Genomic DNA, 27,658 nt, shown 5'->3' with positions numbered 1-27,658 from the left:
GTCAATAGCAACCGATCAAGGTAAATTCCTATAATCAACACCTCGTCAAAAAAAAGGATTTCGGTTAGGTTATTATATCAGCAGCGATAGCGGACATAACCCAGATCAATAATCCAGTAAGCAAAGCCATGAGTTGGGATGGATTGTATTCATTTTCACAATGTGATGCCTCAGAATGAAAGTATTCCAAATATCTCTGGTGTAAGAACCACAATTTAACCCTTTTGGTCCGTGATGATGGCAGGAGATCCATGAACAAACAAATGAGACTTCGACACATTGGTCCATAAACAAAACCTTTCATTATTCATTCATTTGTCGCTTTGTTTTTTTTTTTTGAATTACTTGATAAATTGCCAAGTCTAACATGTAAAAACATGAGCTAAGTCATTAGATTTCTTGTTTTGTTTAACCAAAAGATATCCAGCTTAGGAATGGTAAATAGTTTCCAATGCTTTTACCCAAACAGCTTTCATAATTTGCCTCTCATTCACCCCCGTTCTCACACACACACACACACACACACACACACACACACACACACACACACACACACACACACACACACAGGGATGGCAGTTAGCCTCCATGCAAGACGCTGGCCTGACCATCAGGAAAACGATCAGTGTCTCGCCTCAGGACGCTTGGACAGTAGAAGCTGGGGATCAAAACTGCCGACTAGAGCTGGGCTACCATACTCAATACCTGCAAGGTATCGACTGAAGCCAGTTTTGAAACTTTGCGTTCCTTTTTGTGCCCAGATGTTACGTTCTTTATACACTTTGATTTAATGTGACGGTGTGATCGGCCCGCTCTCACGGCACTACGGCCCGTACAGCCGGGGTTGCCTGTCTGCACACGACTCTGAACGGGGGGGGACGCGTCGGAGCCGGCAGCTAGCTAGCTAATGCTGCTAACAGCGCTAAACAAAGGCAACAGCGCGGACAGAGCCAAACAGTTTTAACCTTGGGTCGAACCGGAGGATGGGCATTCTGCTTCTGCGACGCCGGTCGAGGGGGACGGGGGACAGGGGGGAGGGGGCGGCATTATCAGTGGTAACAGCTGTATGAGCTTAGTGCTAGCCGGTGGGACACAAACACAACTTCCATTGATATCTGTATCAAGAGTCCTGGTACTGGCAGCTTCATTTAAAAGCATTACTGCCAACCCTGTGATTGGTGGATGACCCGCTCTGAGCCCTGAGCTACAGGCCCAAAAGGTGGCATTCTTTCTTGCCAAATGACTCAAGTGATTCATTTTCCGTCCGCAAACCAAACAATCGTTCCATTAATCGTTTCGGCTCTAGACCGATGCGCGCAACAAGAGCCGATTGTTAATTCAGAACCTCATGTTTCTATGCTATGTATTAACACATAGTGGCGTGGCGTTGTTGCCGTGTTACTCCGTGGTATTTCTGCAGTCTGGGAATCCTAACACCGGAAACCCTGACCGTCTACGATGCTGGCTTCCAGTCAACGCTCGTGCTTGTCGAGGGCCAATTCTGGGTTGGGGCAGGAAAACGCCTACATGCAACAACAGTCTGTGTTGAAACAAGCTGTTTATTTTTGGTTGCATGGTTTCAAATAAAAAAAAAAAAAAAAATCTACTTTTGAAAATCATGTTAAGCTAAATACCAGAATGAAAGACACTTTTTTTTTTTTTTTGAACGAGTCTGCTAGAAAAGCAGAGAGGAACGTGACGGATGTAAGTCCTAGTCAAATGTTGCGAACTGATTTATACATCACTCTTTTTTTACTTGTCTTCTCATTATGAATTAACAGGGCATAGAAGACAAAAAAAAAACACATTGCTAACAATCCCCTGACACTTAGACCTATTATCTAAGCATTTCTACTTCCCGTAGTGGAACAAATTGGTTTGCCTTAACCACGACTCCTTTACACAGTGCAAGATACAAAAGGGGAAAGGGGCACGGGAAGAAGAGCACACGATTCTCTCAAAAAGAAAGCATCTCCTCTAATGGATTTTTCCACGGGTTTCCCTGTTTTTTTTTTTTAACTTGAGAGCTTTTTTTTCCCCTCTGCTAGAGATGGTCATTCAACAAAGAACTGGACATGAAGGTTGTGATCTAATGTCTCCACACCAGATCAGCCTCACCAAAGGATCCTATGTGAACAAGATAAGCACCTGCCCTTTATAACTGAAGTAGCATATTATAAAAGGGGGCTGTGCAATCTCCTCTGCGAAGGCTGCCCCCCCCAAACAGCCGGCAGAGCTTAGCAGTGAAAATGCAAAGCCATTGCGAGGAGAGAGAGAGCGACTTTGTGAATTACAGTTTTTAAATATATATATTTTTTTTTCCTCCGTAAACTGAAAATCATAGCACAAAGCAGGGATAAGCAAACAAGAGCAGGGAATCGGCTTGTACTTTTAAATGTACCGTTGGGCCCGTTTGTGTTGTCTGGCATTTCTGTGCATATACGCAAACGGGATTCATTTCTTGTCAAGCTTGCTAGGATTGTTTGTGCAAGCCGACCAGCCTAGACATTATTGGCCCGAGGAGTGGAGCCAATAGCCGGGGTGAAAAAAGAGACTCCAGATCAAACATCAAACATCAATGGACTGCTGTCACCTTAGAAAATGCCGTTATTCAAACTCCAGTATTTCCTGTTCTGCCAATAGGAATTGGATCCAAGCGCCAACAGCCTGTTGTATTCTGCCCTCTCCTCAAGACTATTACAGAGAACTTGTATCTGATGAGACGTTACACTTAAATCGACATTTTGAAGCTCAGGGCTGAGGTCACCATTTGGGGAATCTACTCCTTAAAAGAGATTATACTTTTCTTGCGAGTGTTGAGACTGGACACACACTCTCCAAAACGGAGTCGATAAAGTATCTGCTCATCAGGAGAGCGTGACAGCGGGAGAGATGAGACCACATCAATCATGTGGACTTCAATAGCCGCTCTGGGGCTCAGATAAAATAGGAAGCGCAGACGGGTGGCTCCTTAAATAGGCACCAACGGAGCAAAGTGGAGACCTTCTCCATCCCTCTTGTTTGGAGAGGGGTCAAGAGGTCGCTATACCCTCAAGAACTTTTTGGGTTCTTCACCGCTGCGTTGATTGAGAACCAAACAACTTTCTGAATCCCGAAACGAGCTCTCTTTCTTTTTCCACTTCATGTTATCGCTCACACTACAGTCAGACTGACTTTTTTTTTTTTCTCCCGGAGGATATATCAAATGCCATTCACAACACTGGATAAAAAAGGGAGATAAGACCAGTTCACAGCAACAACCCACGCCCTGCGTCAGCCTTCTCGTCGTCGCATCTCATTTCTGCCATAACAACCTTTGCGGAAATGCAAAAAAGGGATGCGAGATATGAACCCAAACCAGCTTTGGCATGAGGCTCCCCGGGGGCAACGTCGGAGCAGGCGAGTCACAGCAGCAGCAGCAGCAGCTGTTGTGTTCTGGCACCTGTTGACTACGGTTGTCACCCGGAATCGGAGCACGTGTCTGCGAGCTACTTTAGGAGAACACTGCCTTTTCTTCTGCTGGGGAATCCTGGAAGCGGTCGTGTTGGTGGTGTGAATGTGTTTAGACAGGGGTCTCATGCCGACTTCTGACCTACTTTCTCTTTTAGAAATGTATTTTGACATTTTCTGTCTAGCATCGAAACCCCCCCCGCAGTTAAACATTGCCATTTGGTATTTTACACAAGTCAAGTCAAATCTGCTCAAAGCTGCACATTTACTTTAAAAAAATACCATCCCGCCGTTGTGTGCCGCATTCTGACAAAAATCCCCCTTGGACTCTTGTAACTTTTTTTGTTTTCTGGAAAAATGTATTAATAAATGACTCCAGAAAATACTTGGCAGATTAGTTGATTATGAATATAGTTGTTAGACGCAACCTTGGTTTGCTACAACTTTGGTTCTGGGTCTTTTTTTTTGTGTCGCTTTAGCGGCCACTTCTGTCAATATACCGGCTAAAATAAGAAAAAACAACAACATCAGAAACTGAGTAAAGTTGTGAACGTGTGCATGCAACACTTTGAGCGGTAGGTCAAAGTTGAAGCAGGAAGCTGTAAACTGTGATGCATGTTTGCGAGGCATTGGGCCTTCCTTGCATCGGACAAACGCTTAGTTGACTGTAGATGACGTGTTTTATTTTCCCATCTTGGTAAGAGTGCAAAAAGTAAGAAAACATCGGTGAATCCCATAAATCGTGTTTTCTCGAATCGAATTATGAACCAAAATAAAAGGAAAATGTATTTATTTATTGTTTCCTACGTCGCTTTCATCGTTTTTTACTCTTCAACTTTCTTTTTCTTCAAACGCTGCAAAAATAGCTCACAGCACTTAATATAAGATACAGTCAAGTAACAAGTAACACTTCAGGGACATATAGGGACAGTGTGTCGTTTTTGACAGTGCATCTTGAATATTTTGTTAAGTGAAAAAAATATACTTTTACTGTTATGACACGCTGGTGAAATAGAGCTCAAAATGAGCTCTCCCAGCTTTCTTCTTACCTTGAAAGACCTAAATTATTTCAAGAAAACTTTCCAAGAGAATTTTAATTTGATCTTTTGGCAGATATTTTATAGCCACGATATGAAAAAACACCTTGTATTCATTGTTTTGTTTTTTTTAACTTATTTTTGAAGTGGCCTTTTTTTTCCAGCGAAATAATTTTGGCTTTCCTGCAGACTAGTTTGAATTTTGTATAATTATCTGTCTGGCTCATGCGTCTCAGATCTCAGGAACAAACTTGGTGAGTGCAATGTCGTTATTAATAAAGACAAGATTGATGGCCAGAATCAAAAACGTTCTATTTGCGGTGCATCTCGACATATGACAAGAGGCTATGTATGGCCATATGGGCCTTTTGAAAATCACCCCTTACATCTCCGCCTCTGCTGAGTGAACGCCAGCATCAGTCACTTCCATATGTTTTCATCACCCGCTCTCAGACAGATAACCCATTTGAGCACCTCCTCAGGTATTCACTGTGGTACAGTATGCAGCTAATGACACAAATACACCACAGACAGCCCGCCATTTATCTTCCTTCTCCCATCATTTCTAAGTCAATTAGCCCCAGTCAATACGCGGTGTCAGTTATTACCTGTAATTTACCACAGGTAAATGACTTCTATGCGGTGCAGACACGTCGATCAGGTTGACACCGAGGTAAAGGCGGCTGGAGGGGGACCAGAACGACAGATTGGCGGCACAGAATGGAAACGGCCTCAGCTTGGTGATTCATGAGCGCTTCAGTGGGGGAAGTTATATCGAAACGGGGATATTGTGTAGGAGGCGGCGTTACATGGAAATGGTGAATTCTAAAGTTGAGGGAAAGACCCCTATATGCAAAGTAGCGAACGAGAGACAAGAATCCAGAGGGCGGCATTAGTATGCACGCTCCCCCTCACCTTCTCTGTTCCCAGAGTTCTCTCCTGCAGTCTGATATCCGGTGCCATCAACCAGCCCTGCTACACCACCTTCCAAGATCCTTTATTCCCCGTTTCATCTTAAACACGCTCTTCTCGGTGACAGCGGTGGCGCGTTGGGGAAAGAGCGGCTGAAATGTTCTTTTAGAGGAGCTCGAGGAAGCAGTTGTGACACTCGATTTGGAACGCTCTGCTGCCAGCCGGCTCCGCAGAGGAGGAAGAGGCATGCAATATACCTGCCGAGGGGACGCGGTAAAAATTTACTACAAGTTTTGAGATACAAACTTTCAAATGAAATGCAAGGCTGTATATATATATATGGAGCTGGGTTGAGAGAGACAGAGAGAGAGAGAGAGAGGTTTTGCCATGCAGTCGCAATGCTAGATGTGTGCTTTGTTGTGTGTTGGCAGTCCATCAAGAACACGCTATTTCCAGTCCCATGTTGCATGACGCCTGTGTGACTTACACGCTCTTCATTTAAACCTATTCGTTATTCACAACAAGCTGCATTTGCTTCAGCGCTTCAATTTCCACGCCACGTTTGGGCAGCGGCGTTGCCTCATCAGAAGCTCATTTTCTTTCTTTTTTTTTTTTGGGTTTTCAACAAACTGAGAGGGGGAACAGCTGCAAGTCTGGAGATTTTGTTGCCAACATTGGGGGGAAAAAAAAACAGTCATTAAAGCGGTTTACTTGGAGGGCGTGCGGAGCTCGCGCTGCGTACCAAACGAAACAGCACTGTCACCTGGGAATCAAGAGAATTCACAAACCTGCTCTCGCTTTTAAATATTCAAAAAAATCAGTGTTATTAGAGTGCTTGGAGGTTTACTGCCTGATGCCATCGCCGAACACCTGAATAAGAATTTCTCTAAACGAGTACGAAGATAACAATACAGCTCCGAGTGTCCTATTTAGCATGACTACAACTCCACGTGGATCTAATCTTATTCCAGCTGAATGTTAATGAACCTGACAGCTCTGTGATTGAATTATTAAACCTGCGACTTGACTTCAAAATATCTTCACCTCTCTTTATTAATCAGCCGGGTTCTGCAAGAGTCCACTAAAATGTACTATTTGGATTTTTGCAACAACAGCAGAAACAATTTGGTTTGTTGGAATAAAACGTACCACATATGGATTATTGGGAGATGGGGCACTTCGTGAGAGGGATGTTTACTTTTTTTTTTTTTATCAGATCAATGTTTTCAACCTGGGTGCCTTCTGTTTTTTTTTTTTTTTTTTTATGTTCCTTTTGTGCGTCTGATATTTTAAGGTTCATTTCAGTTGCCTTGCATTTTAATTTGGGCTGGCATCCTTGAAATTAAAAAGGAAGATAAAAGGGAAACTGGCGCTATGTTAATATCTCTTTGAAGATGGAGTCAATCTGGCAACAGAATGCCGAGCCCTTATTTTCCCTTCCCTTTCCCCTCTTCCTGTATTCAGCACAGTGGAGGAGAGATAACTGCAGACTCAGCTTAGCAACAGCTTACCTTAGGTGAGGGAACTCTTAAAGCCCTCTGCTTTCATCTCGCTCCTTGTGGCAGATCAGGCTTTGTTTTGTCTTCTTTAATCTACATCTGGACACTGAATATTTATCGATGTAATTTTCTGTTTATTCCTACATCCTTCCCTGCAGAGAGACACAGACTGCACCAGTGTGGCTGGATTTCAAAAAGGCATAGTCGGTGGTGGAGGAAGCGTTCACGTCTTTAGTAAAAAAAAAAAAACATAAAGCAAAGTGATCTTCTAGCGTATCAGAGCTGACCATTTTGGTGCCCGTTGGAGCATTTTAGCTGACGCAGCCGATTCTAGCATCAACCTTTTGTGTTCATGCACTCGCAGCAACCTGATCTCAAGGGAACCGCGTGGAAATAAGTCAACATTTAAGGACATCCCGTGTGTTACCGTTAACGCACTTTAGGCTTTTCTTGTGTCGTTTGACACCCTGTCGTTACCCTGAAGCGGCCACAGCTGTCGCATCGTTCATACGTTCATGTGTCAAGACGCAGAAGATGCTTCAGCTTTATGTCTTTGAGATTAAATAAACGCAAATCACACTCAACATATCGACAAATTATGCTACAGGTTATTCCCCAAACACCTAAATAGTCTTTGTGGGAGTTATTACTGCGGTGGCATTTAATAGGATTCATATTTCCTTTGTTGTTGGCATTTTTTTTTTTGTAGCATTTAAAAATAATAGGGTTAAAATAAAAATTTGGGTAGATGGTTGGCGCCACTTGCATTCGCCTCCATCGCCTATGACCAGGGTAAACACTTCAGAGTAACTCATAGTCCTGACAAGTAGTTGTGGGGAGAAAAGTATAGTACAGTACTTGTAGTAATGTTACTTTCCACCCTGGGTATAGATTCCTTCTTGGTTCGTATGATTGTAAACGTGTATACATAAAGGAAAACCTTCTGTGCTCATAAGCTGCAGGCTGCCGTGGAACAATGGTCGGCCTGCGCGGTAATAACCACTACCTGTGTGTGCAGGCATAGCCGTTGTGCAAGTCCTTCATGCATTTAACCTGCATAATCCTCCATTAGGACGTCACCAAGTAGAAACAAACTCGGTACACTGCGGTACAAAACTCAGTTAATCGGCAGGCAATGTTATGCAAATTCTGATGATGTAACCTATAATTTTCCTACAGAGGTTGCTCTTGAGAATTGCTCCAACGCGAGGCAGTGTTTCAGCAAATACTGCAATGCAAACGAGAGCCTCCAATAGCTGCAGCTGGAGTTGTAATACCTTTTGGAAGCAGCGTTTTTTTTTTTCATCACGTCCCCAAGCACCTCACAGAGTGCTGGAGGAATGAGTCCTCAAACATCGGAATGAGTCGGCATTTTTTTTTTTTTTTTTTTTTTTTTTTACCCTCGTCTGGAAATCTATGAGCTTTTTTTTTTAAAAAGCAGATAGTTATCTATCTATGATATACAATCGAACATTTTGAAGCTTTTAACACAAAAAAGGCGGTTGCTAACAAACGGCTAAATGAGCGCTTACAGAGCGCCGCTAATCTCTCTTTAGCTTAGTGGCGGTGACATGAAGTCATGTGTCCGTGGCGTCGTTCCTTTGTAGCCTGCATGACGTTAGCTTTTTACTTCTGGTGCTTGTAGTTCCGCTTCAAAAAAAAAAAAAAAATCAAAGGAAGTGTAGTTTCTTTGTGAAGATTATCTTGCTGCAAGTATCGTGAACATGTGTTTGTTGCAGAGCTTATTTTGTGCAGGGAAACAAAACCCGCCGACAAAAGAATCGGCTTTTTGTTCGAGGGAACCAGCGCGATGTTCCCGGGTTGGCCTACAAAACATTGTCATCCCTCTGCTGCACTCTCTTCTCCCGTTATCTCCGCCTCAATCTGCATCAGACTTTGTATTCATATTCTAACATTTCTCCACTGTCCTGTAGATAAAACACAGATACAGTATGAATGCAGGTCTTTTCAAGTTGATCCGCTATTGCAATTACAAAAATCGACTCATCCAATGTGTCCATCAGCAACACATTTGATGCACATCTTTGTTTCATTTGCAGTCGTTTATTTTCGAGGATCCTCCAGGAAAGCAAACTAAAAAGTGTGAACGGTGAGAAGTACGATCTATGCACCCGAGCCTCCATCTTGTCGTATCACGCTGCGACGTTAATCCCCTGTTAATTACTCTCATCTTGACCTGCCGGTAAAAATCAGCCCGGCTGCCACTGCCGCCCGTGTTTCTGTTATCTGTGCAAAAAAAAAAAAAAAAAAAATGCATTAGCGTGTTTTCCCCATTAATGGCTTTAATTAGTCGTAAACGGAGCCGATTCACCAGTTAAGTGGACGAGGAGTCGATACTGTAATACAGTCTCAATATGCACAGCTCCAGCTCTATCTCATTGAGAAGGTGGTGCACGGCAACGGCAGAGGGCGGGCCAGAAGAAAACCCCCATTCAGTAATAAAGAAGGCATCTCATGCTGGGATATCAGGCAGTACTCATTCACTGCTCTCATATGAGAGAGAGAGAGAGAGAGAAAAAGAAAAAAAGATAATTAGAGTGCTGTCGTATTGACAGAGGAATCCTTTTAGAGGAGCAGTTTCAATGTCGGATGCATTATAATAAGTTTCCACTGGAGGAGATGAAACATCAGCCAGGCCTATTTTCAGGGGATGGAAAGGGGCTTTATTGTGACATCTTCCCGTCAAAATAAAGTAAACATATCCTCGGGATGAGTGGAAAGACAAAGAATGTACAGCAAAATTGTGGAGAAAAAAAGAAAAGCTACATTTTTTTTTTTTTTGTTCGGTCTTTCAGGAGTGAGTTTTTTTTCCTGAAATAATACTGCCAACACAAACACATCCTTATTTCAGCTTTAGTCGACAATGTTTGCCCAATAAATGCTTCCCCCCGCAGGTTCAGTAAATGAGGCTACTTTGAGGAAGAGAGACCCATAAAGTTCATGTCAGTAAAACCATTTCTCCTTTCATCCCCTCATCTGCAATAAAGTTTCCAGTCTCCAGTCCCCTCCATTTGCTGAGTAATGCCCTCGCCCCGGCCGGCGGTGAGGTGCGGCGCTCTCTCGCGCTGGAGGAAGCTAATGGCTGGTTATGGTTTCTAATGCGCGGTGCTTTAGCTTTTGAAATAACGGATCTCCATTACGACTTTGTGCGCGGATAGAATCCATTGACGGGAAATACCGTGATACAGCAAGGGACCTCGTACATTAAATGTTTAAAATACCCGGCCAGCCACTGATATATATATATATATATATATATATATACACACACACAGTAAACGCAAATCATAAACGGCAAATAAACAATTTGCCCTGCCAACGTTGCTTCAATATAAACGGCATTGCATCATAACACAAGTTAGACATATGAAGTTCCGGACCTTTGCATGAGAACATTTTCTCTAACTGGACCTTTTTGAATTCCCCTGAGCTCTCTATGATAATACACTTAATATATCTAAACAAAGCCGACGTATAGAGCTTCATCCTCTCCCCTCCCAAAAGTAGCTTCCTGTGCAGTCAATTGTTTAGAATGAAGACAATCCATCAAAAAAAAAAGGAGAAAAAAAAAACGGCAGACGTCAACCGTAGTGTAAAGCAACATTTCGGCAAAGGGACTACTTAAACACGTAGATTCACAAGTGCTGTGGAGAAAAATTCCAAAAAAAAAAAAAAAAAAATCAAGATGCAGACAAAAGTAGAAATGAGCAAAGATAAACAACACACAATAAACAAGGGGGGAAACTAGGGGGCGCTCAGGTGTGTTTAACTTGCACCTCTCATCTCGTGGCTGTTTCTCCACAGTTAACTGTGGGAGATGGGGATGTCACATGTACTACTCACCCCACCTGAAATGCGGTCCGCCTCCTAAACCTTGTGTGAGTCAGCAAGCAGCAGGGGGGTTCTAGCAGCCGGTGTGTGTGTGTGTGTGTGTGTGTGTGTGTGTGTGTGTGTGTGTGTGCGCGTGCGCGTGCACGTGGAGCTCATCCCGCTGAAGTGTGTATGAGCTGAAAAGGGAAAGTGGAGAGTGTGCTCCCTCTCCCGTCTCATATTTCTCTGCGGTGTAATGCGCCGCCTATTCATGCGATGCCTTTTTAAAAAGGCACGGTGGGAACCGCTTCACAGTCAGGCACGGAACTCAATATGCTAATGACCTCCAAAGGGAGCGATGGAGGGGGAGAAAACATAACCTGTCAATTACCCACGGCAACAAAAAAAAACACTGAAAGATTTATTGAAAACCACCAGAAATGTCCACAAGACAAAAGAGCTTAAACATGCGATAGATCAAAAACACAAGTCACCGGTTGTTTGCTTAATTACAAAATCATGTCAGAAAAAATTACCCTCCTCTGACTTAATGGAATAAAGTTGAACTGTATTACGTTTAGGGGTGCATATGGCAGTATCTTCATCAATTACTTCTTCAGAGTGCCAGGTGGAAATCTCAGGCTTTGATTTATGCGAGCAGAGAAAAAGCTGGATCCGTCAAAACTCATTATCCAAACAATGGAGCGGGTTATGTGTTTTTGATGAGGGATGCAAAAACGGGTATATACAGCTCGAGAAGACAAAAAAAAAAAAAAACAACACATCACAGATGCGCCACACATCTGAACAGCCAGCTTCCTCTTCCAGTTGTGGCACACAGCTTCACACACCCCCCCCCCCTCCCTCACGAGGGTCTGCTGGCTAAGGAACCAAGGGCGGCACAAGTGGGACCACGAGCATTGGTCTCAGATTATTTGGTTTCTCAGGCAGCGCTCGTCTCCCTCACTGGAATAATTGCTGTGATGATGGGGCTTCGCTGGGAACACGGACAGGCATGTGAAAACAAGCCCCGTTTCTGACTAGAGGTTTGGAAAGCCATCTGATGCAGCCGGGACAGCGGCATTTTCACCCCGGAACAATCTTTTCGCTCCTCGGATCAATCTTTCCGCGTTTCTCTCCGATCCCCGGATGTTAAAGGGATTCCATGGGAAAAAAAACCGTTGTTTTTTTTAACGCAGGTCTCCCGCCCGCTCTAATGCTTTGAGAGTCGTGTCAAAATGCTGCACTGCGGGATCTTAACACTGACTGATAGCATATGAGGGAGGGAAACGTATCTATATTTGCTGTTTCTAACACCCGGTGAAGACCTTCCTTCGCGGAAATTGATACATTTTGCGATTCTAGCGGCAGCACACGGGTAGTTATTATGATTTCACTGATTTCTACCGTATGGCTGAGCAGAGATCAAAATACTAAAACCAATACTTCACAAGACAAAAAGATGTCGAAGAGGATACAGATGTCAAGGCAACATTTGTGTTGTAAAACCCCGGCACAACGGTTGTAGTCGAAACATAAAAGAAATTATTCGTAGGGTAAAAAATTTGCCGTGTTGCGGAAAAAAAAATGTCCTTCCCGATACGGATTCCAATACCTTAAGTTGAGTATCAGTCAAAATGAAGTACCATTGACCAGCTGTATACAAATAACACTACATGGATGTGATGTGATTGATATCGATGGTATGTCCCGGCTCAGGTTTAACCCTTCGCAAAAGGGAATGAATGCCATAAAACTGTCTTTAATTCTCTAGTTGGACAGCCAAACATAACTGGAAAATAATATATAGATAAATCCAGTCAAGGAATTACCAACAATTCAGCCACAATTTCTGAGAAATAAGCAAGATGGCTCACTGCTTCCATCGTCGTTTTTTGGACGCAGCGGTTGTTCTTCAGAAGCCGATGATCTTAGGAGTGAGCCGTCTCGCTTCTTTCTCGTCTCTGTTGAAAGTTACAAAGTTCTGACCGGGCAGGATGTGCGGATCAGGTAGAGAGCGACAGGAGCCGTTGATCCGGTGTGGCATAAACGAGCTGTTGAACGATTAAACGTGACACGTACTTGCCGATATCTAATCCAGGCTGTGTCGGAGGCATTTCGGGTCTCGGAAAACAAAACGCTAGAAATAATCTGCTCTTCGCCAACACAGCATACTATGCAATGGTTCATGACCTCAGCTTTGGATGTTGTTCCAGCCTTTGCTGGTATTCTGGTTTATGGGACTTTAAACCCATGGATGACATATGGTCCTAGTCCGCGCAAACATCATCACTGGAGGAAAATCCATGTCCGCTAACCCCTGCCAGCAACCAGATACATCCTGAATCCGCCTCCATCATCATCCCTCTGTCTTCCCTCCCCCCCCCCCCCCCCTACACTGCTTCCCCTGAGCCCAGCAGATTACAGATATCATTATAATGGACGTCCTGGCAGGGTAGTTGCGGTCACATTTAATTTGCCGTGGCCCGATATCTACACAAGATAATCAGCATTTACACCTGAGAGTGAAAGACGGAGAGACGGGTGGCGCTGTGTATGCGGGGTGAGACAGTAATGGAATTGCGGAGGGAAGAGTTGCGCAGTGTGAGAGGAGTGAGGGGAAAGTGCGAGCGAAGGAAAGACTGCAAAAGAATCAGAAGGAATATGTATTCGGCACACAATCCATCGGGACAAAAGGAGAGTAACGGTTGAAGCGCACTTGTCAGATTTGCATTCTAATAAGAATGACCTACTTTGAGCCCCTGAGATGAGTGAGAGCAAAACCCGATTCAAATGAACATCCCCGAACACAGATGTTACATCTTGGAGGGAGTTACCTTCCCTTCATACTCGATTTTGCTTTGAGAGGGCAGCCTTGTCCGATTACATCCCGGTAAACAACAGTGTTGTTCGTTTTAAAGTGAAGGTTATAGGGCACTCTCACTGGAGCGTACACAACAGCGTCATTGATTCCACTTTTAGGGAAGTTTGGGAAGTCTCGCTTTACTCCCGAAAACAGACTACGCATTTCCTACTCGACAAATCCTTCTTCGCCGTCACTACTGAGGACGTTGATTTGTGTCTGGGGGAAAAAAAAAAAAAAAAAAAAGTTATATCAGCCACCAAAAAAATGTGTGGAATCTTTGTATAAAGCTACCAGAGCAGGTATATATTATATATGTTTAGCACCATAGGGCACGAGCTTTCACATCTATAACGGATCAATTTCCCCTGAGCCTGAAGAGTGACGACCTATTTCCCTTTGAAGGAGCTCACCGTACATATATCTGCTGAGAACTACCCAGCGAGCTCACAGGGACACATTACTGTTGTAAATGCGTTGGCGATGTGACCGTATGAAAGCACAATCTGTCACTGAGTTCTGAGGCCTTTTGTTCTGCCTCCATTTTAAATGGGAGTAGCCGATGGCAAAATGTAAAACTATTTCTTCCATCCATCCATCCATCCATCCATCCATCCAGCTCCAGGTCTCCCGCCGAAGAAGTCGGGTGACTCCAGACTTGTCATTGATAAGCCTCATTGATTATTATTCACTCTCTAGACACGATTATATATATATATATATATATATATATATATATATATATATATATATATATATATATATATATATATATATATATATATATATATATATATATATATATATATATATATATATATATATATATTGACTTTATTGAAGTCTGTTTCTATTCGAATTTCTCATTCATTGACGCGTATTGTACACGTTTTTGGCACATACATGACAATTTGCAGAATAACCACGTGGCTTGCTGATTTGAAACTGATGAGTCGATACTCTTCAAACATATTTTCATCATTTCAATGTACAACATCGACTTTTTTCACCGTAAACCTGTTACACAATAGCAGTCAGCGAGACAAAAGTGACATTCTGGTATAGAACAATGAACAATCAACGTCAACAAGGAAGAAGAACAAAACAGAGATTTGTATATAAGGAACATTTCCAAGGTTTACGGCCGTGGTGAACAAAATGCAGAATCACACTTTGCTATCAAACAGAACAAGACAATGGTCACTGCATTGTTTCATTAGTGGGTACTTACAGAGCAGGAAGGAGCAGTGAGCCGCAGGATGCAAGCTGCACACCGAGGTACCCAGTTGCACTGCACCTTGCTACTCGCACCGTGCGCAACAGGAAACGGCAAAGGCGCTTGTCACTTCGATGCGACTTTTGACATCGGATCACAACGGGACGCGTTAACTGCGGAGTCCGTGCGCTCCGAGATCACGTCTCGCTCTCGTTGGGATCCGATCGGGCCAGACCGCACGCCAAGGTGACCTGGTTTGCGTTGAGGTTAGATCTTGACATCTGACCGGGCAGGTCGCTTTGAGGACTCAGCTGAGTTCCGACAAGCGTAACCGCAGACTTATTTTAATAACAAGTTTGTTCGGTTGCACCATAACCCAGAAGACGAGTTGATCTTTCGTCTAAGTGTTCCCGAATCAACAAAATCTTAACGATTCTAACTTGTAAATGTATAAAAATGAGCGGCACTACCTTGAAATAAGACCGGAAATTAATGGGCAATACTTTGTTATGATGGAGGCTTTTATAATTAGTTTATCCATCCATCCAATTCATGGCATGTCTAGCCTGTCTGTCTGAGTATGCTGCCCTCTCTGACATCAGGTGGGCTCTGCGATCTCAAGGTGCTTTTTTTTCTTTCACCCAACGCTAAAGAACTACCTTTTGAAAGTTTGCTAAAATATGCAGTAAATACAGCATACAGTATTTCTCCTTCACATAAAAAAAAAACAAAAAAACAACCCACCTACAGTATATATGCAGCTATTTATGAAAGTCGCAGAATCGTTCTGAAGCCGTCTTTTAGAGCTTTGCCTTGAATGACGATAAATAATGGATTGGATCCATGCAGGGCAGAAAGGTAACCCCCCCCCCTCCCCCCTGCATTTTTGGCTTATGTACTGTAGTGGAAAAATGCAGCAGGAGACATGTATCTTTTTAAAGCAGAGACTTTAATTAGGAGAAACAAAGTTGAGTCTGTTTATGAAGCGACTGAACAAATCTAGATCCAGCATCCAGCCACAAACTTAGTACTTTCCACAATGCAACTGTTTTAGACTGCACCGCCATGCACCGCCCTATGCACCACCATGCACCGCTATGCACCGTCATGCACCGCTTGTTAAATTGCAGATTACACCGTTTTTTATTGCCGTCATGTTATACAATTAACAAAACCTTATCCGAAAGACATCACGGTGTTCTGAGACGTTGAGGGGTGTCAGTCCACTGACTAACTTACTCAATCGCAAGCACCACAACATCAACTCCCATCTGTCTAGTGTGCATCGCAGCTAGTCTTCCTCACAAAAGGACGATCACAAGGATCGGTAGGGAATCCATTTTGACGTCGCCGATGCAAATGAGATCAACGGGGCTGTAACTACCAGAGGGTATTTATCTATCAAAGGGGGTAAAAAAAAAACACAAATGCGAGTTTCTTCTTCAAGACGTCCTCCCTCTAAAATATTCAGTTGAACATTTGACAGTCTTGCTGTTAAAAGCGACATTACTGACTGAAAGCAGATTTCACATCAGAGCGTATGTCAGGAAAAATGTGGCTAATCGTATCAAAAAAATGTCCTCGGTGTTTACCGAAGCCAAGTATTGACGGACCTGCCTCCTCGCCGTCGCCAGGCTCTCTGTATCGTTGCACACTGAGCGTCAAAAGGTTAGACGCATCATGTGTGTCGGTTGATCGGTTATGCTAACCTTCCTCCTAACGCTGTGATCAATTACAATGCACTCGCATCTCGGATCAGGCAGCCACTTTATCTATCCGAGTGGCACTGCCTCCTGCGAGAAGAGGAGCGGGGGGCACGAGGGGGGGGGGGGGTTTGACTTATGGGGCTGACAGCGGCTCCATTCATGCGCCTAATTTAAGAGCGGCTTCTGCTCTGTCTAATTAACAATTTACTAGGCCATCAGTCAGCCTCCCCATTGTGGTATAATCAGCGTCACCGGCGCTCAGGCAGCTCGGCGCACGCTGCACACATCTGCAATGGGATTAGAACAGCCGCGCGGCGTTCATCGATACGCGGGGCAGAAGAGTTCAAAGGTCGCAGCCCCCCCCCCCCCCCCCGAACTGAAAGAAAACACAAAGTTAGCCAGCTCTGTTTTCGCATGCTAGGAGCTGCTGTCGTTGTTTTAAAGGAATCAACAGATGCACATTCGCTCTCCTGGGACGGGGGGGGGGGGGCGTCGACATTTATCACGACTCTGGTGTGACCGCTCGCTATGACGCAACTGCATGTTGTGTGCGATTCTCGCTTGGGTTGTATCTGAGGGTTGGGCTTACAGGCACGTGGGAGGTTTTGATCTGCTCTGTCATGCATATGCACCTTTAAAGGATTACGATACAGTGTCAGGGTGGATTGTTGTAAAAAAAAAAAAAAAAAAAAAAGAAGACGGGAATAAATCCCCCCATATAAAAGGCTCCACCCGCCTCACCGCCCTAACGTTGCGTAACTCTAATTCTTCTGGTCCTCCCTCCGCTCCCACACCCGGCTCAAGACGAGAACTGACGGTTATTATGTCTGGAGAGGAGTGTAGGGGGGGGGGGGGGGGGGGGGCTATAGCTTCTACAGTTTTCTGCTCATTGTCCTTCTAAATATTGTGACAGTAGAATAATAACCCACAGAGAGGATTAAGGACTGGTAATCTGGGGGAATAGTGTATTCCATTTCTTCTGCTTTCTGTATTATTTCGCCCCTTAGCTTCCTCCGTACAAACAAATAGAATTCTACTCGTTTATCCACTTAGTTCCTCTGTCTTGCTGATTAGCAGTGAAGGGCTGGGAGGCTGGGACATCCTAGAGCGGATGGATCCAAGGATATCTGAGGCCAGCATGCCTGTGTGTGTGTGTGTGTGTGTGTGTGTGTGTGTGTGTGTGTGTGTGTGTGTGTGTGTGTGTGTACTGTATAAACAAATGCAGTGCTACTTGAAGGGCGCGGCCAATTAAAAGAAGCCCCTGAAGGAGCGTGCTCATCCGGATGCAGTGAACACAGCAGATCCACTCTCAGATAGCCTGCTGCAGTTTGTCGCTTTTAGGGAGGCATTAATACCACCGAGGCTACGCAGAGCACAACATATCGACGCCTTCATCTTTTAGACACGGAGCAATCGATCAGAAATATGAATCCAATTTTATGTATGAATCACATTTTTTGGAACAAACTCTGACTAATAAGGAAGGAAGAGTAATACTTTAATGGGATATGAAATCAACATGAAAAACATGTATTTATAAAACTAATCTTACAAGGTTAAATCAAAAGTGTCATAATTGTGATAGAATGTCCTTTAGAAAAGATCATTGTACTGTAATAAATGCAATATGATGTTATCGTATACAAGAGCTGCCATATTAATGTAAAACAGCTTCTAATAATGACTTGTAAAATATTTTTTTCAGGACACACTTTCCTCTCTCCAACAAGGAAAGTATTAATAAGCATCAAAATCAGAAATGCTTTATCGATCCGCGTAGTTTGGTTTACCTTGCAGTTACATTACATAATTAAAATACATATACAAACTTGTAAAAACAATTAAAATCTAAAAATGTGTGCATTATGCTACACTATGAGAACATGTAAATGATGTACGCTACAATATATAATAAGTCTGAATAGAAAATGAATAAATAATATGTAATTCAATGTAGAGTATAGATAAATGTGAAATGGGCAAACAACAATACATATATGTTGTAAATAAATACTTTGCAATCAAAGTAACACATCTGCTGTTTTCTAGACTAGCCAAGAGTGCATCTGATCCTAAACCACAACCTTGAAGTTATTAAAGGTTATTAAAAGGTAAATATACGTTTGAGCAGTTCACGAGTGAATGTTTGTGCGAGTAGTCGCACAGAATCGTGTGTTCGGAGCGCGTCCCGCGTCGGACACAAAAACGTCTTCACGCACGGATGGTGAGGGCAGCTGGCTAAATCAGCATCGAGGTACCGGGCCGGATCTGGATTTGGCCTTGTTGGACTCATCCCGGCTATGTTGTGTACTAAACCCCAACGCGTTGTCGTAAAAAGGGACAATTACCGCTCTGACTCTTTACTGACCTCTGTTGGTGAACAGAGGGAATTGCAACAACATTAGAAGAACGTATCATCTCCTCTTCATCACTGGGTCAATGAGGCGTATTAGTCTTCATAGCTAGAAAAGGTCTAGCTCATGGCACCGCCCTCAGTTGTTAAAGACATAGACAAAAGGGAATAAATGAGAGCGGGGAGATGGGAGGGTCTTGAAATTCAGGCCCGGAAAAAAAGAAGAAAAAAAAAAAGAAGCTAAAAATGAAAGCCAGAAATCTCAGCACCTGCCAGAGCGATCAATGACTCAGTGTTATTGATCATCCAGCTTCGCAGCTACAGATACACTATCGTCATTTTGTGTGCAAGTAACACATTCCACACTGATGGAAGCAGCGTTCAAGAGAAATGCACTCGCTTTGCTGCAGCATCCATGCAGATGACATACCGACGTGTGACGGAAGACAACAGGATGGAACACAAGCGGCGATAAGTCGGACCACCGCCGCACTCCTCAGGTTCGTGTGCATCCTCTCTCTTCCTGTCTTCACGCCTTCCCCATACACTGACAGAAGGCAACACACACACACACACACACACACACACACACACACACACACACACACACACACACACACACACACACACACACACACACACACACACACACACACACACACACATTGCCCCCCCAACCCTGTGCACATATACACACCCATAAAAACACAAAGATGGATCAATTTCACATTCGGAAGATGCCGTGTCTCATTGCCAGTTTATGGCGCAACGTTTTTTTTTTTAATCACACTAACGTCGCCATGCAAATCAGCCATTGTTGTTCTTTTTTTTTTTTTTTTCTGCTTGCCATCTTTGCTTTTACAGCTTGATACGTTCTAAACAATTATCTCGCCACCGCAGATGCTGCATCTTTGTGGCCTATTTTCTTTTAAATAGGGCAAGAGTTTTTTTGGCAAGGCCCCCCACCACCAAAACAACAGCAAAAACTTTAACTAAATGAAGAAGAAAAAAAAAAAAAAAATGCCCTAATTGTGTAGTGGTTTAAAACTCCTGAGGAGAAAGCTTTCACTTCCACCAGGTTGTATCCATTCATTTTGGGCTTGATTGGCTTTGCTTGGCAGCCCGGCAGCCCCAAGCAACAGCTTTCCCACAGAGCCATTTGATCATGTGCTGACTGGGTTAAAAAAAGAGTGTAAATTAAAGTCCCTCCTCACTCTCTGACACGTTAAACACAAAAGCACAGGCCATATTTCCTCAGCCAAATCAGAAGCCTTGAGAGAGGGATACCAATTATAATTGCAGCGGGATTAAAAAGAAAAGAAAGAAAGAAAGAAAGAAAGAAAGAAAGAAATCAGACATAGGTGTGATGCTAAATCAGTTGGATGATGAAAACCTGCCTGAGGGGGTCTGAGGGACCCAGAGCCATTCTGTGGCTGGTGGGCTGTGCACTTGCGTCACCCTGTGACATATCAAAGAGAATGCACGAGTAGACGCGCCTCTTTGATTTAAATGCAAAGTTACTCCGTAGGCCCACAATAATCTGCGGCTTTCCCACCATAATCCTGCAGTTTTAGCCAAGTAATGAACAACGTGAGGAAGAGGGGAGCGCGTACAGCGCGTTGCATAAGCGCTCCGTGCGTGTCTCTGTGTGTGCTGGGGTGGGGCAGGGTGGAGATGAGGGGGGGGGGGGGCGGTTTTCCACCAGCTCTTGATGGAACAAAATTGGATGGTGCCGACATGCACTTATATATATCTCATCGCGGCGGTGCTTATCAAGCATTACACGGCATGTCAGTGTCGTTCTCTCTGCACTGCGTTAAACATATTTACACAACACAGGCACGGGGCACAATCAGGCGTGCAGGAACACACGCACTGGCATGCCAGGTGCTTCCTCCTCCTTTGCCCCTCCTCTCTCCACCTATCCGCGCGCACACACACACACACACACACACACACACACACACACACACACACACACACACACACACACACACACACACACACACACACACACACACACACACACACACACACACACACACACACACACACACACACCAGCATGCGCCTGCCAAAGAAATGCAATTCTTAGCCATTTCCGGCGGGAATGGAGGAGCATCTCTGTCCTCATTAGAACAGCTCCACGTCCAGTCGGTGAAAGCAAAAAAAGGCCCGATTCCCTGTCTTTTTTTTTTGGCGGCGCCCTGAGCGGGACGATGCCTCAAAAACACCAATTATAAGCCAAGGAGCTGGAGAAGAAAGAGGTTCTGTTGGACCGCCAAGCGGACCATCTGCGGACTTCATCAGAAGACCCCCCCCCCCCCCCCTCCCCCTCAGACGGGCTGATCGGATGCCCGGGTTAAGTATCATGGAGAGCATATTGACCACCACCAAAAAAAAAAAAAAAAAACACCACACACGGTCTCTTGCGCACACCCGCTCGTGCACGCAGCACACGCACGCATGCGAAGAGAGAAAAGAAAGGGACGCGCACACACAATCTGCTCTGAATTATGACTCAATTAAGAGCCAGAGTCAAGGTCGTTTACAGCCGCAATAACTGATACTGACGCTGCTTTGTTAGTCCGCACCAAACACACGAGAACGGAGTGTTACTCTGCAAGACCGGAGGTGTTTATCAGTCATGTACCAGTTTAAGCAAACCCCAGAGGAGCCAGCAGAGTGAACTCCAATTAGAACATCTGATTTATCTTTGGCCGTATCTGTTCTCCACAGACCGGTGGCACTGCTGTGGGTTTAATCATTGCGCAGTAACCAAGCAGGATCCTCCCGTCTGCTTTATGTGAGAAACTTTACAAAAGACGTCTCATTGTCTGATGCGTATACTCACCATCAATAACAACGGTCTTCATGATTTCGATGTGGGTGAAATCCAGACGCTGTGTAAATCCAAAGTCGAATGAATCCCAGCGTGTGCGGAGGCAGATAGGATATCCGCTGTTTTATTGCAATTTGTGGGCGATTGCAAATCCAGTGCACACTGGGAGACGGACAGCCTTTTCAAGCACCCCTGCACCCTTCAAACTTTAGCCGTAGGTCTTCCCGAGTAGGGAGCCACGTCTCCGGCTGCACCCGAGCTCAGTCATTTGCACGAGAAGAAGAAAAAAAAAAATAGTCAGCAATAAACATCCAAATTGGGATCAGTAGACTCTCGACAACACCAGTCGACACCTCCCCAAAATGTAGGACGCGCAGAACGAGATCGCTCAAAGTGTTAACGCACAAGTGGAGAATCAACGGCACAGGCGAAAAATCAGTATTGGATCCATGTTTTCAAATCGCTGCACATATCCAGTCCGATCACTTGCCCCGCTGTATATTTCCCAAGTACGCGGAGAAAAGTGTGGCGGATGCGCACGGAATATCGGCCGCACTGCTGAGCGTCAGTGTGCTTACCACGGGGAGGTGGGAAGGGAGGGCGGGGCGGCGAGGTGCGTTTGGCGGAAAGAGGGAGAGAGAGAGAGAATTCAGAGATGAATGTTTTATGGGTATGTGTCACGCTGCAAAAAGAAAATGTATATATATATTCCTCTTACATTTCAAAGTGAAATTGTCATATCAATCAAAGGCGAAGCACGTGAGATGTTACGCATGCATTGAACTCGCTGTGTTTTCTGCCCGGCTTCACTAAATACCAAACACAAACAACAACAAAAAAATGGAAACATAAGAGAGTTTGCATAAGTGATTGACTTCAACGATTAGAAGAGTAAATCTGAGACTTAATGACTTATTCAGACGGACATTTCTTGCAGCGCAGGGCTGCTCTCTAATGAATGTTTTATGTGCCGGGGTGGAGGTGATGGTGGGTGGGTGTGTTGGAAGGTGACGTGAGGGGAATCTATTTGGATCGGACATGGCCAGGCACGCACATGCATACGAAAACCCTCCCAAAAGACAGCAGGCGCAGAAGCCCGGCCATGGTGGTGGGACCCGCGCTCCCCTCCCGGGGACAGGACATGGACAATGTGGCTGCTCTGATGTCGTAGGCGGAGTTGTTTTCAGTTCTGCTTGGTTAACCGAACAGACAGAAACACATTTTAAATCCCCAAACCTACCTGAGCCTAACAAAAAAAAAAATCATCCCCTGATGTTTTTTGGTTTCTTCCTTTTTGGTATTCTTTATTATAAGACTACTTCTTCATTTCCCCCTTTATAATTGATTGCTCATATTTATATTGGAGTTTCTGTATTCTATTTCACAGGCAGACATTTTCCTCTCTGCATTTTCTCCAGAGTCAAAGTGTCTAGAAGCATACCATGTCCTTGCAGAGAATCCGACATTAAACACTCCGTTTTCACACATTTGATATGAAAATGGCCGCTTTAACGAAGTGGTCGGGCTGGCGAGCAGCAGAGACTCACTCTGGCAACGCTGACTGGACCGAGGAGCGGTTCACCGTCGCTCTCGCAGCTATACGGCAGTAATGCTTGGTTTGCTGAAACCCAGCAGGATTTGGATGTACAGCAGCGGTGCTTGCTATCTTTAGGTACCACACGCCCCCTACCGGCAAAGATAAAAACACATCTTCAGCACCATGGACAGAGACAGAGAAGCCTCATCTGTGGAAGATGATTCCCTGCTCACCCTAAGAGACAGAAAAGGCATCACACTGTGTGTGTGTGTGTGTGTGTGTGTGTGTGTGTGTGTGTGTGTGTGTGTGTGTGTGTGTGTGTGTGTGTGTGTGTGTGTGTGTGTGTGTGTGTGTGGATTCACAGTGGAGACAATGTTTATGTTTATTCCACAACGAGGGAATCTGGAATGTTTCCATCTGCTGGCATGTACACCATGTCATAATGAAATACAGGAAACTCTCCAAATTGCAATCTTTAACTTGGAATAGCATCTTTTCAAATTGTGACGCGCACAGAAAACACACTACATTGTGTGTATTTCGGGGCCCACTGGCACAGGATCAAATGCTTGTGTTAATTATACTTTAGTATGTCGACTGAGACGGGGAAAAAGCCAAGAGATTACCATAGGGAGCAGGTGAATGGAAAACCACATGCCAGGTGGGTGGTGTAGTCGAGTGAAATGGGGGTATGAGCAGCAGGCTAATCCCGAGCTTACAACTACCACCAATATTGAATCGCACCATCGAGAGTATGTCGGTGAGCCGCTCGCGTTGGTATTTGCTCACAGCGGAGACCGGCAGGGCCAGATGGCCAGTAGGGACACGGTCCAAAGCCGCAGCAGCGACCCGCTGGGAACGAGGTCACCCCCGCGAGAGTGGAGGAAACGCTGTCACCTTTCACGGTCGTCTCCGTCTCTGCTGCTCTATCCGAGAGCATCCGTGTGGGCAAACACATGCGTGTGCGTAATCCTGTCATGCATTTGTATGCTCTTTGTTTTGTATGCCCGGGAGTGTACCGTAACAGGCAAAGTGCCAGTTCTTGTGCTGGATTTTATAAGGCTTCTCTCAAGAGGAAAAAAAAAATGAAGTAAAAATGCTGTTATCACCACTACTAACTAGACTGGAGGGGGGGGGGGGGGGGACAGACGGAATGCACATTCAAACGCAGCGTTCTCTTAACCAACATTCATACAATTTCTGTAATTTAGATGCTAAATATAGAAAATATATTCTGGAATAACCAGGTTGCTGTGAAATGCTTTTTTTTCCCTTTCATATAAGCAACTATTAGTTCAACACAGAAACATTAAATAGACAAGAACTGAAGTTGCTTTTAAAATAGGATCTTAATTAAGTCACAGCGTTTACATTATCGCAAAAAAAAAAAAAATTGGCCACTGAAATACATTCCCAGACCATATCCCCAGATAAGAAAAACATTAATTTGGCTCACTGGTTGAGACGTTTCCTTGAGCCAGGAAGCGAAAAGGTATATTGTAACTGATTATTATACCTCCCCCAGCTCATTATAAAACAGATCCACTCACTCCTGAGTCCTCTGCTCATTCCATTACAGTATATCACAATGATATGCGCCAGCTAGTGAAAAGGACACAGGTAAATTGTCATGGGAGCTCTGAGGCTGGAGGCCTTGCACGGCGAGCGACCGTAAATTAACTAAGGCCGGATCGTTGCCATGCGAATGCAACAAAAAAAAGAAAAAGAAAAGGAGATTGGGGATATTTAATTCCTGACAGTAATGAAATGAGTCAAGCTGTTGAGTCTCAAAAGGCAGAGGATCCCAACGCCAAGGCTCTGCCATTCTTTCATCACAAGTTTGACGGATCAAAAAATGGAGAACGGGGGGGAACACATGACTTCCTTCAGTAGTGGGAGCTACAGTACAGGACCGGTGTTAATTACAGGACATGAATGAAAAGCTGAAACTGAAGGTTTTAACTCACTCCAGATGAAAAGGTTAGCGGCGTAGGTTATGTGTACGTTAAAGGTCATCAATCCAACACGCGCACACACACACTCGCGTCAAGCACGGCTCTGACATTTCTTCTTCCTGGCTGAGGATCCATCTCTTCCATAGTCCTCCGGAAACGTGTAAATATTCAAGAATGGTTCCAAGAGAGATGCGGGCGTTTTTTTGCCGGCGTTACACATTCTCTCGCTGCGTTTTGGCCGCGGCTGAGCTGGAAGAGGCGAATACGTTGTGTCGACTTTGCCCGCGAAACCTGCTGCACGGAGTGGCTAGGGTATAAATAAATATTCAAAGTCAAAAATATTTGTAAAGGAGAGAAAAATGTAAATCCTGCGCGGGTAGGGAATCCTCTGCTGGCTGAGTTTCGCAGTATGCGTTTGTGAAATATGAGAAGTGAAGCCAGTTCCTAGCAGCGCTGTTACTTTTTTTTTTACACTAATCGTTGGAGTAAGAGTTATTTTTATTGGCCTCGTAACTCTGCACATAATAATGAAAGGGGTGGATTGGCCACATTAAACAAAACGCAGACACTTTATGAAATGCATCAGAAGATACTAAAGCAAGACAACAAGCAGAAAGGTAAGGAGGCACAGGAATGGTTAGCATGTGTGTGTCTTTGTCAATCAGCTGTTCTGTTGACATTGGCTTTACTTTCATAACACGTGGGGCTCACATCATGAAGAAAAGAACTTTTATTTCCTTTTAAATGTATTAAAATCTAATTTTTGAAGAAAATATTGAAGTGGAATCCTTCATCTTGGGTTCCATATTTGAATGAAGGTTACCAAATACAGATATCACAATAGAGCATTGTTAGATAAATCATTACAGCCTATGGGTCAACAAATCATCACAGATCCTTTACGGACATCAGTTTAAAACCACTTTTATAAGAAATGACCATAAAATAAGGAGCAGCTGTGAAGTATCAAGCTAATAAAACACGGTTCAGTGTGTTGTTGAGCTGTTAAAGGATTCTCCATGAACCCCCATTCAGAACATAAGGATTAGGTAACAGAAGACAAGCAGCATGTTCTGCTTAAACTATCAATATATCAAAGAAATGTAATTGTCACGGGGGGAACTCTTGATGAGGACTCGAACGCAGGTGTTAAGGTTCAACTGACGATCTTTTATTTTCAACAAAAAGGCTCAGGAAAATCCCTGGAAACAAAACCTCTTTTAGCGAGGCAGGAAAACAAACTTACAAAGCAGAACTAAAAACTCCGATTTAACTCAAAGAGCAGTAAAGTAAAAACGGCAAAAGCCAAACCAAAAATCACTTCGCAAGGAAGGTATAATACTCCAAATAAAAAAGCTCTGATTCTACTCAAAGAGCTGGATGATCAAAATGGCAAAATGCAAAACAAGGTCGCTCTTACAGAGGAAACAAGAAACAAGAACGGGATAGACAATACTAAGGCCTGGTCTTGCTGATAGCATGAGGCGGGTGTGCAAGGCAAAAGGACATGACACACTGGCACAGGACAAGGGGAGACGCAGACTATAAGTACACATGAGGGAAGTGGGGGAGCAGGTGGAGACAATCAGGAATCAGGGAAGACAATCAGACTGGTGACACATGAGGAACGGCAAGGAACCTGAAACGAGAGGAGAGTTAATTTCCAAAATAAAACAGGAAGTCACAAAACAAACGTGGAGACAGGACAAAAACCCAACTTGACATACAGGTGTGACAGTAATTCTCAAAAATGGCCAAATATAAAAACTATATATACATATATATATATATATATATATATATATATATATATATATATATATATATATGCAGATTACTTTCCCCAGCTGCACAACAATCAAGTCAAACAGAAAACAGCTGTCTCCAACGTGACAATGTGAAGCCACTGTATGCGTGTACTGTGTGTACTGTGTTACAACAGCAAACCCAGTCATGCAATTGAAGCATAGTTACACTTGAACCAGTATTGCACTGACAGGGCCCTATAGCAAGTCATTTAGAAATGAAGCGGTCCGGAGTGTTTTTATACTACAGTACAAATTAACACATTTATTTACTATAAATTGTATGTCCTAAAATTAGGGAATGTTGTTTCAAAGCCATCTTCATAATATCAGGAATACAATTCTTAAGGAGAAACACAGGATCCTTTGTTTCAGTTGCCTCGAAAAGTAATCGAATTTGAATACATTGAGTAGAAACGCCAGTATCATTGATTCTCAAACTACAAGGTAATCTATTTATCATTCAACAACACAGGGCTGCTGTTTACATTCCTTATGATGCAAATTCAAAAAGAAATGCACTACAGCAGAGGTCTTCAGCAGGGGGTCCGCGACCCCTAGGGGGTCCGGAGATACTGCAGGGGGTCTGCGAAATTTTTGGTTGATTAGACAATTTCTTTTTTCTTAAGTATAAATCTGCCCATTATTTTAA

General features: G+C 43.9%; 1 protein-coding gene across 1 annotated transcript in view; it reads right to left on the bottom strand.

Moving 5' to 3' along the window:
* rtn4r (reticulon 4 receptor) overlaps positions 1 to 22,279 on the bottom strand; it is a 43,695-nt gene extending 21,416 nt beyond the window's left edge. The window contains exon 1 of the mRNA XM_068721095.1: positions 21,722 to 22,279. Coding sequence (XP_068577196.1) covers positions 21,722 to 21,743 — 22 coding nt within the window. The 5' untranslated portion in view covers positions 21,744 to 22,279. The remainder of the gene's footprint in view (positions 1 to 21,721) is intronic.
* Between the last annotated feature and the right edge of the window lie 5,379 nt (positions 22,280 to 27,658).

Source organism: Cebidichthys violaceus, unplaced genomic scaffold, assembly GCF_023349555.1.
Source record: "Cebidichthys violaceus isolate CVI_PGR_0920_01 unplaced genomic scaffold, fCebVio1.0.p SCAF_26, whole genome shotgun sequence".
In the NCBI taxonomy this organism is placed as follows: Eukaryota; Metazoa; Chordata; class Actinopteri; order Perciformes; family Stichaeidae; genus Cebidichthys; species Cebidichthys violaceus.
The sequence above is the reverse complement of the archived record's forward strand: the minus strand, read 5'-3'. Positions and strand labels throughout refer to the sequence as shown.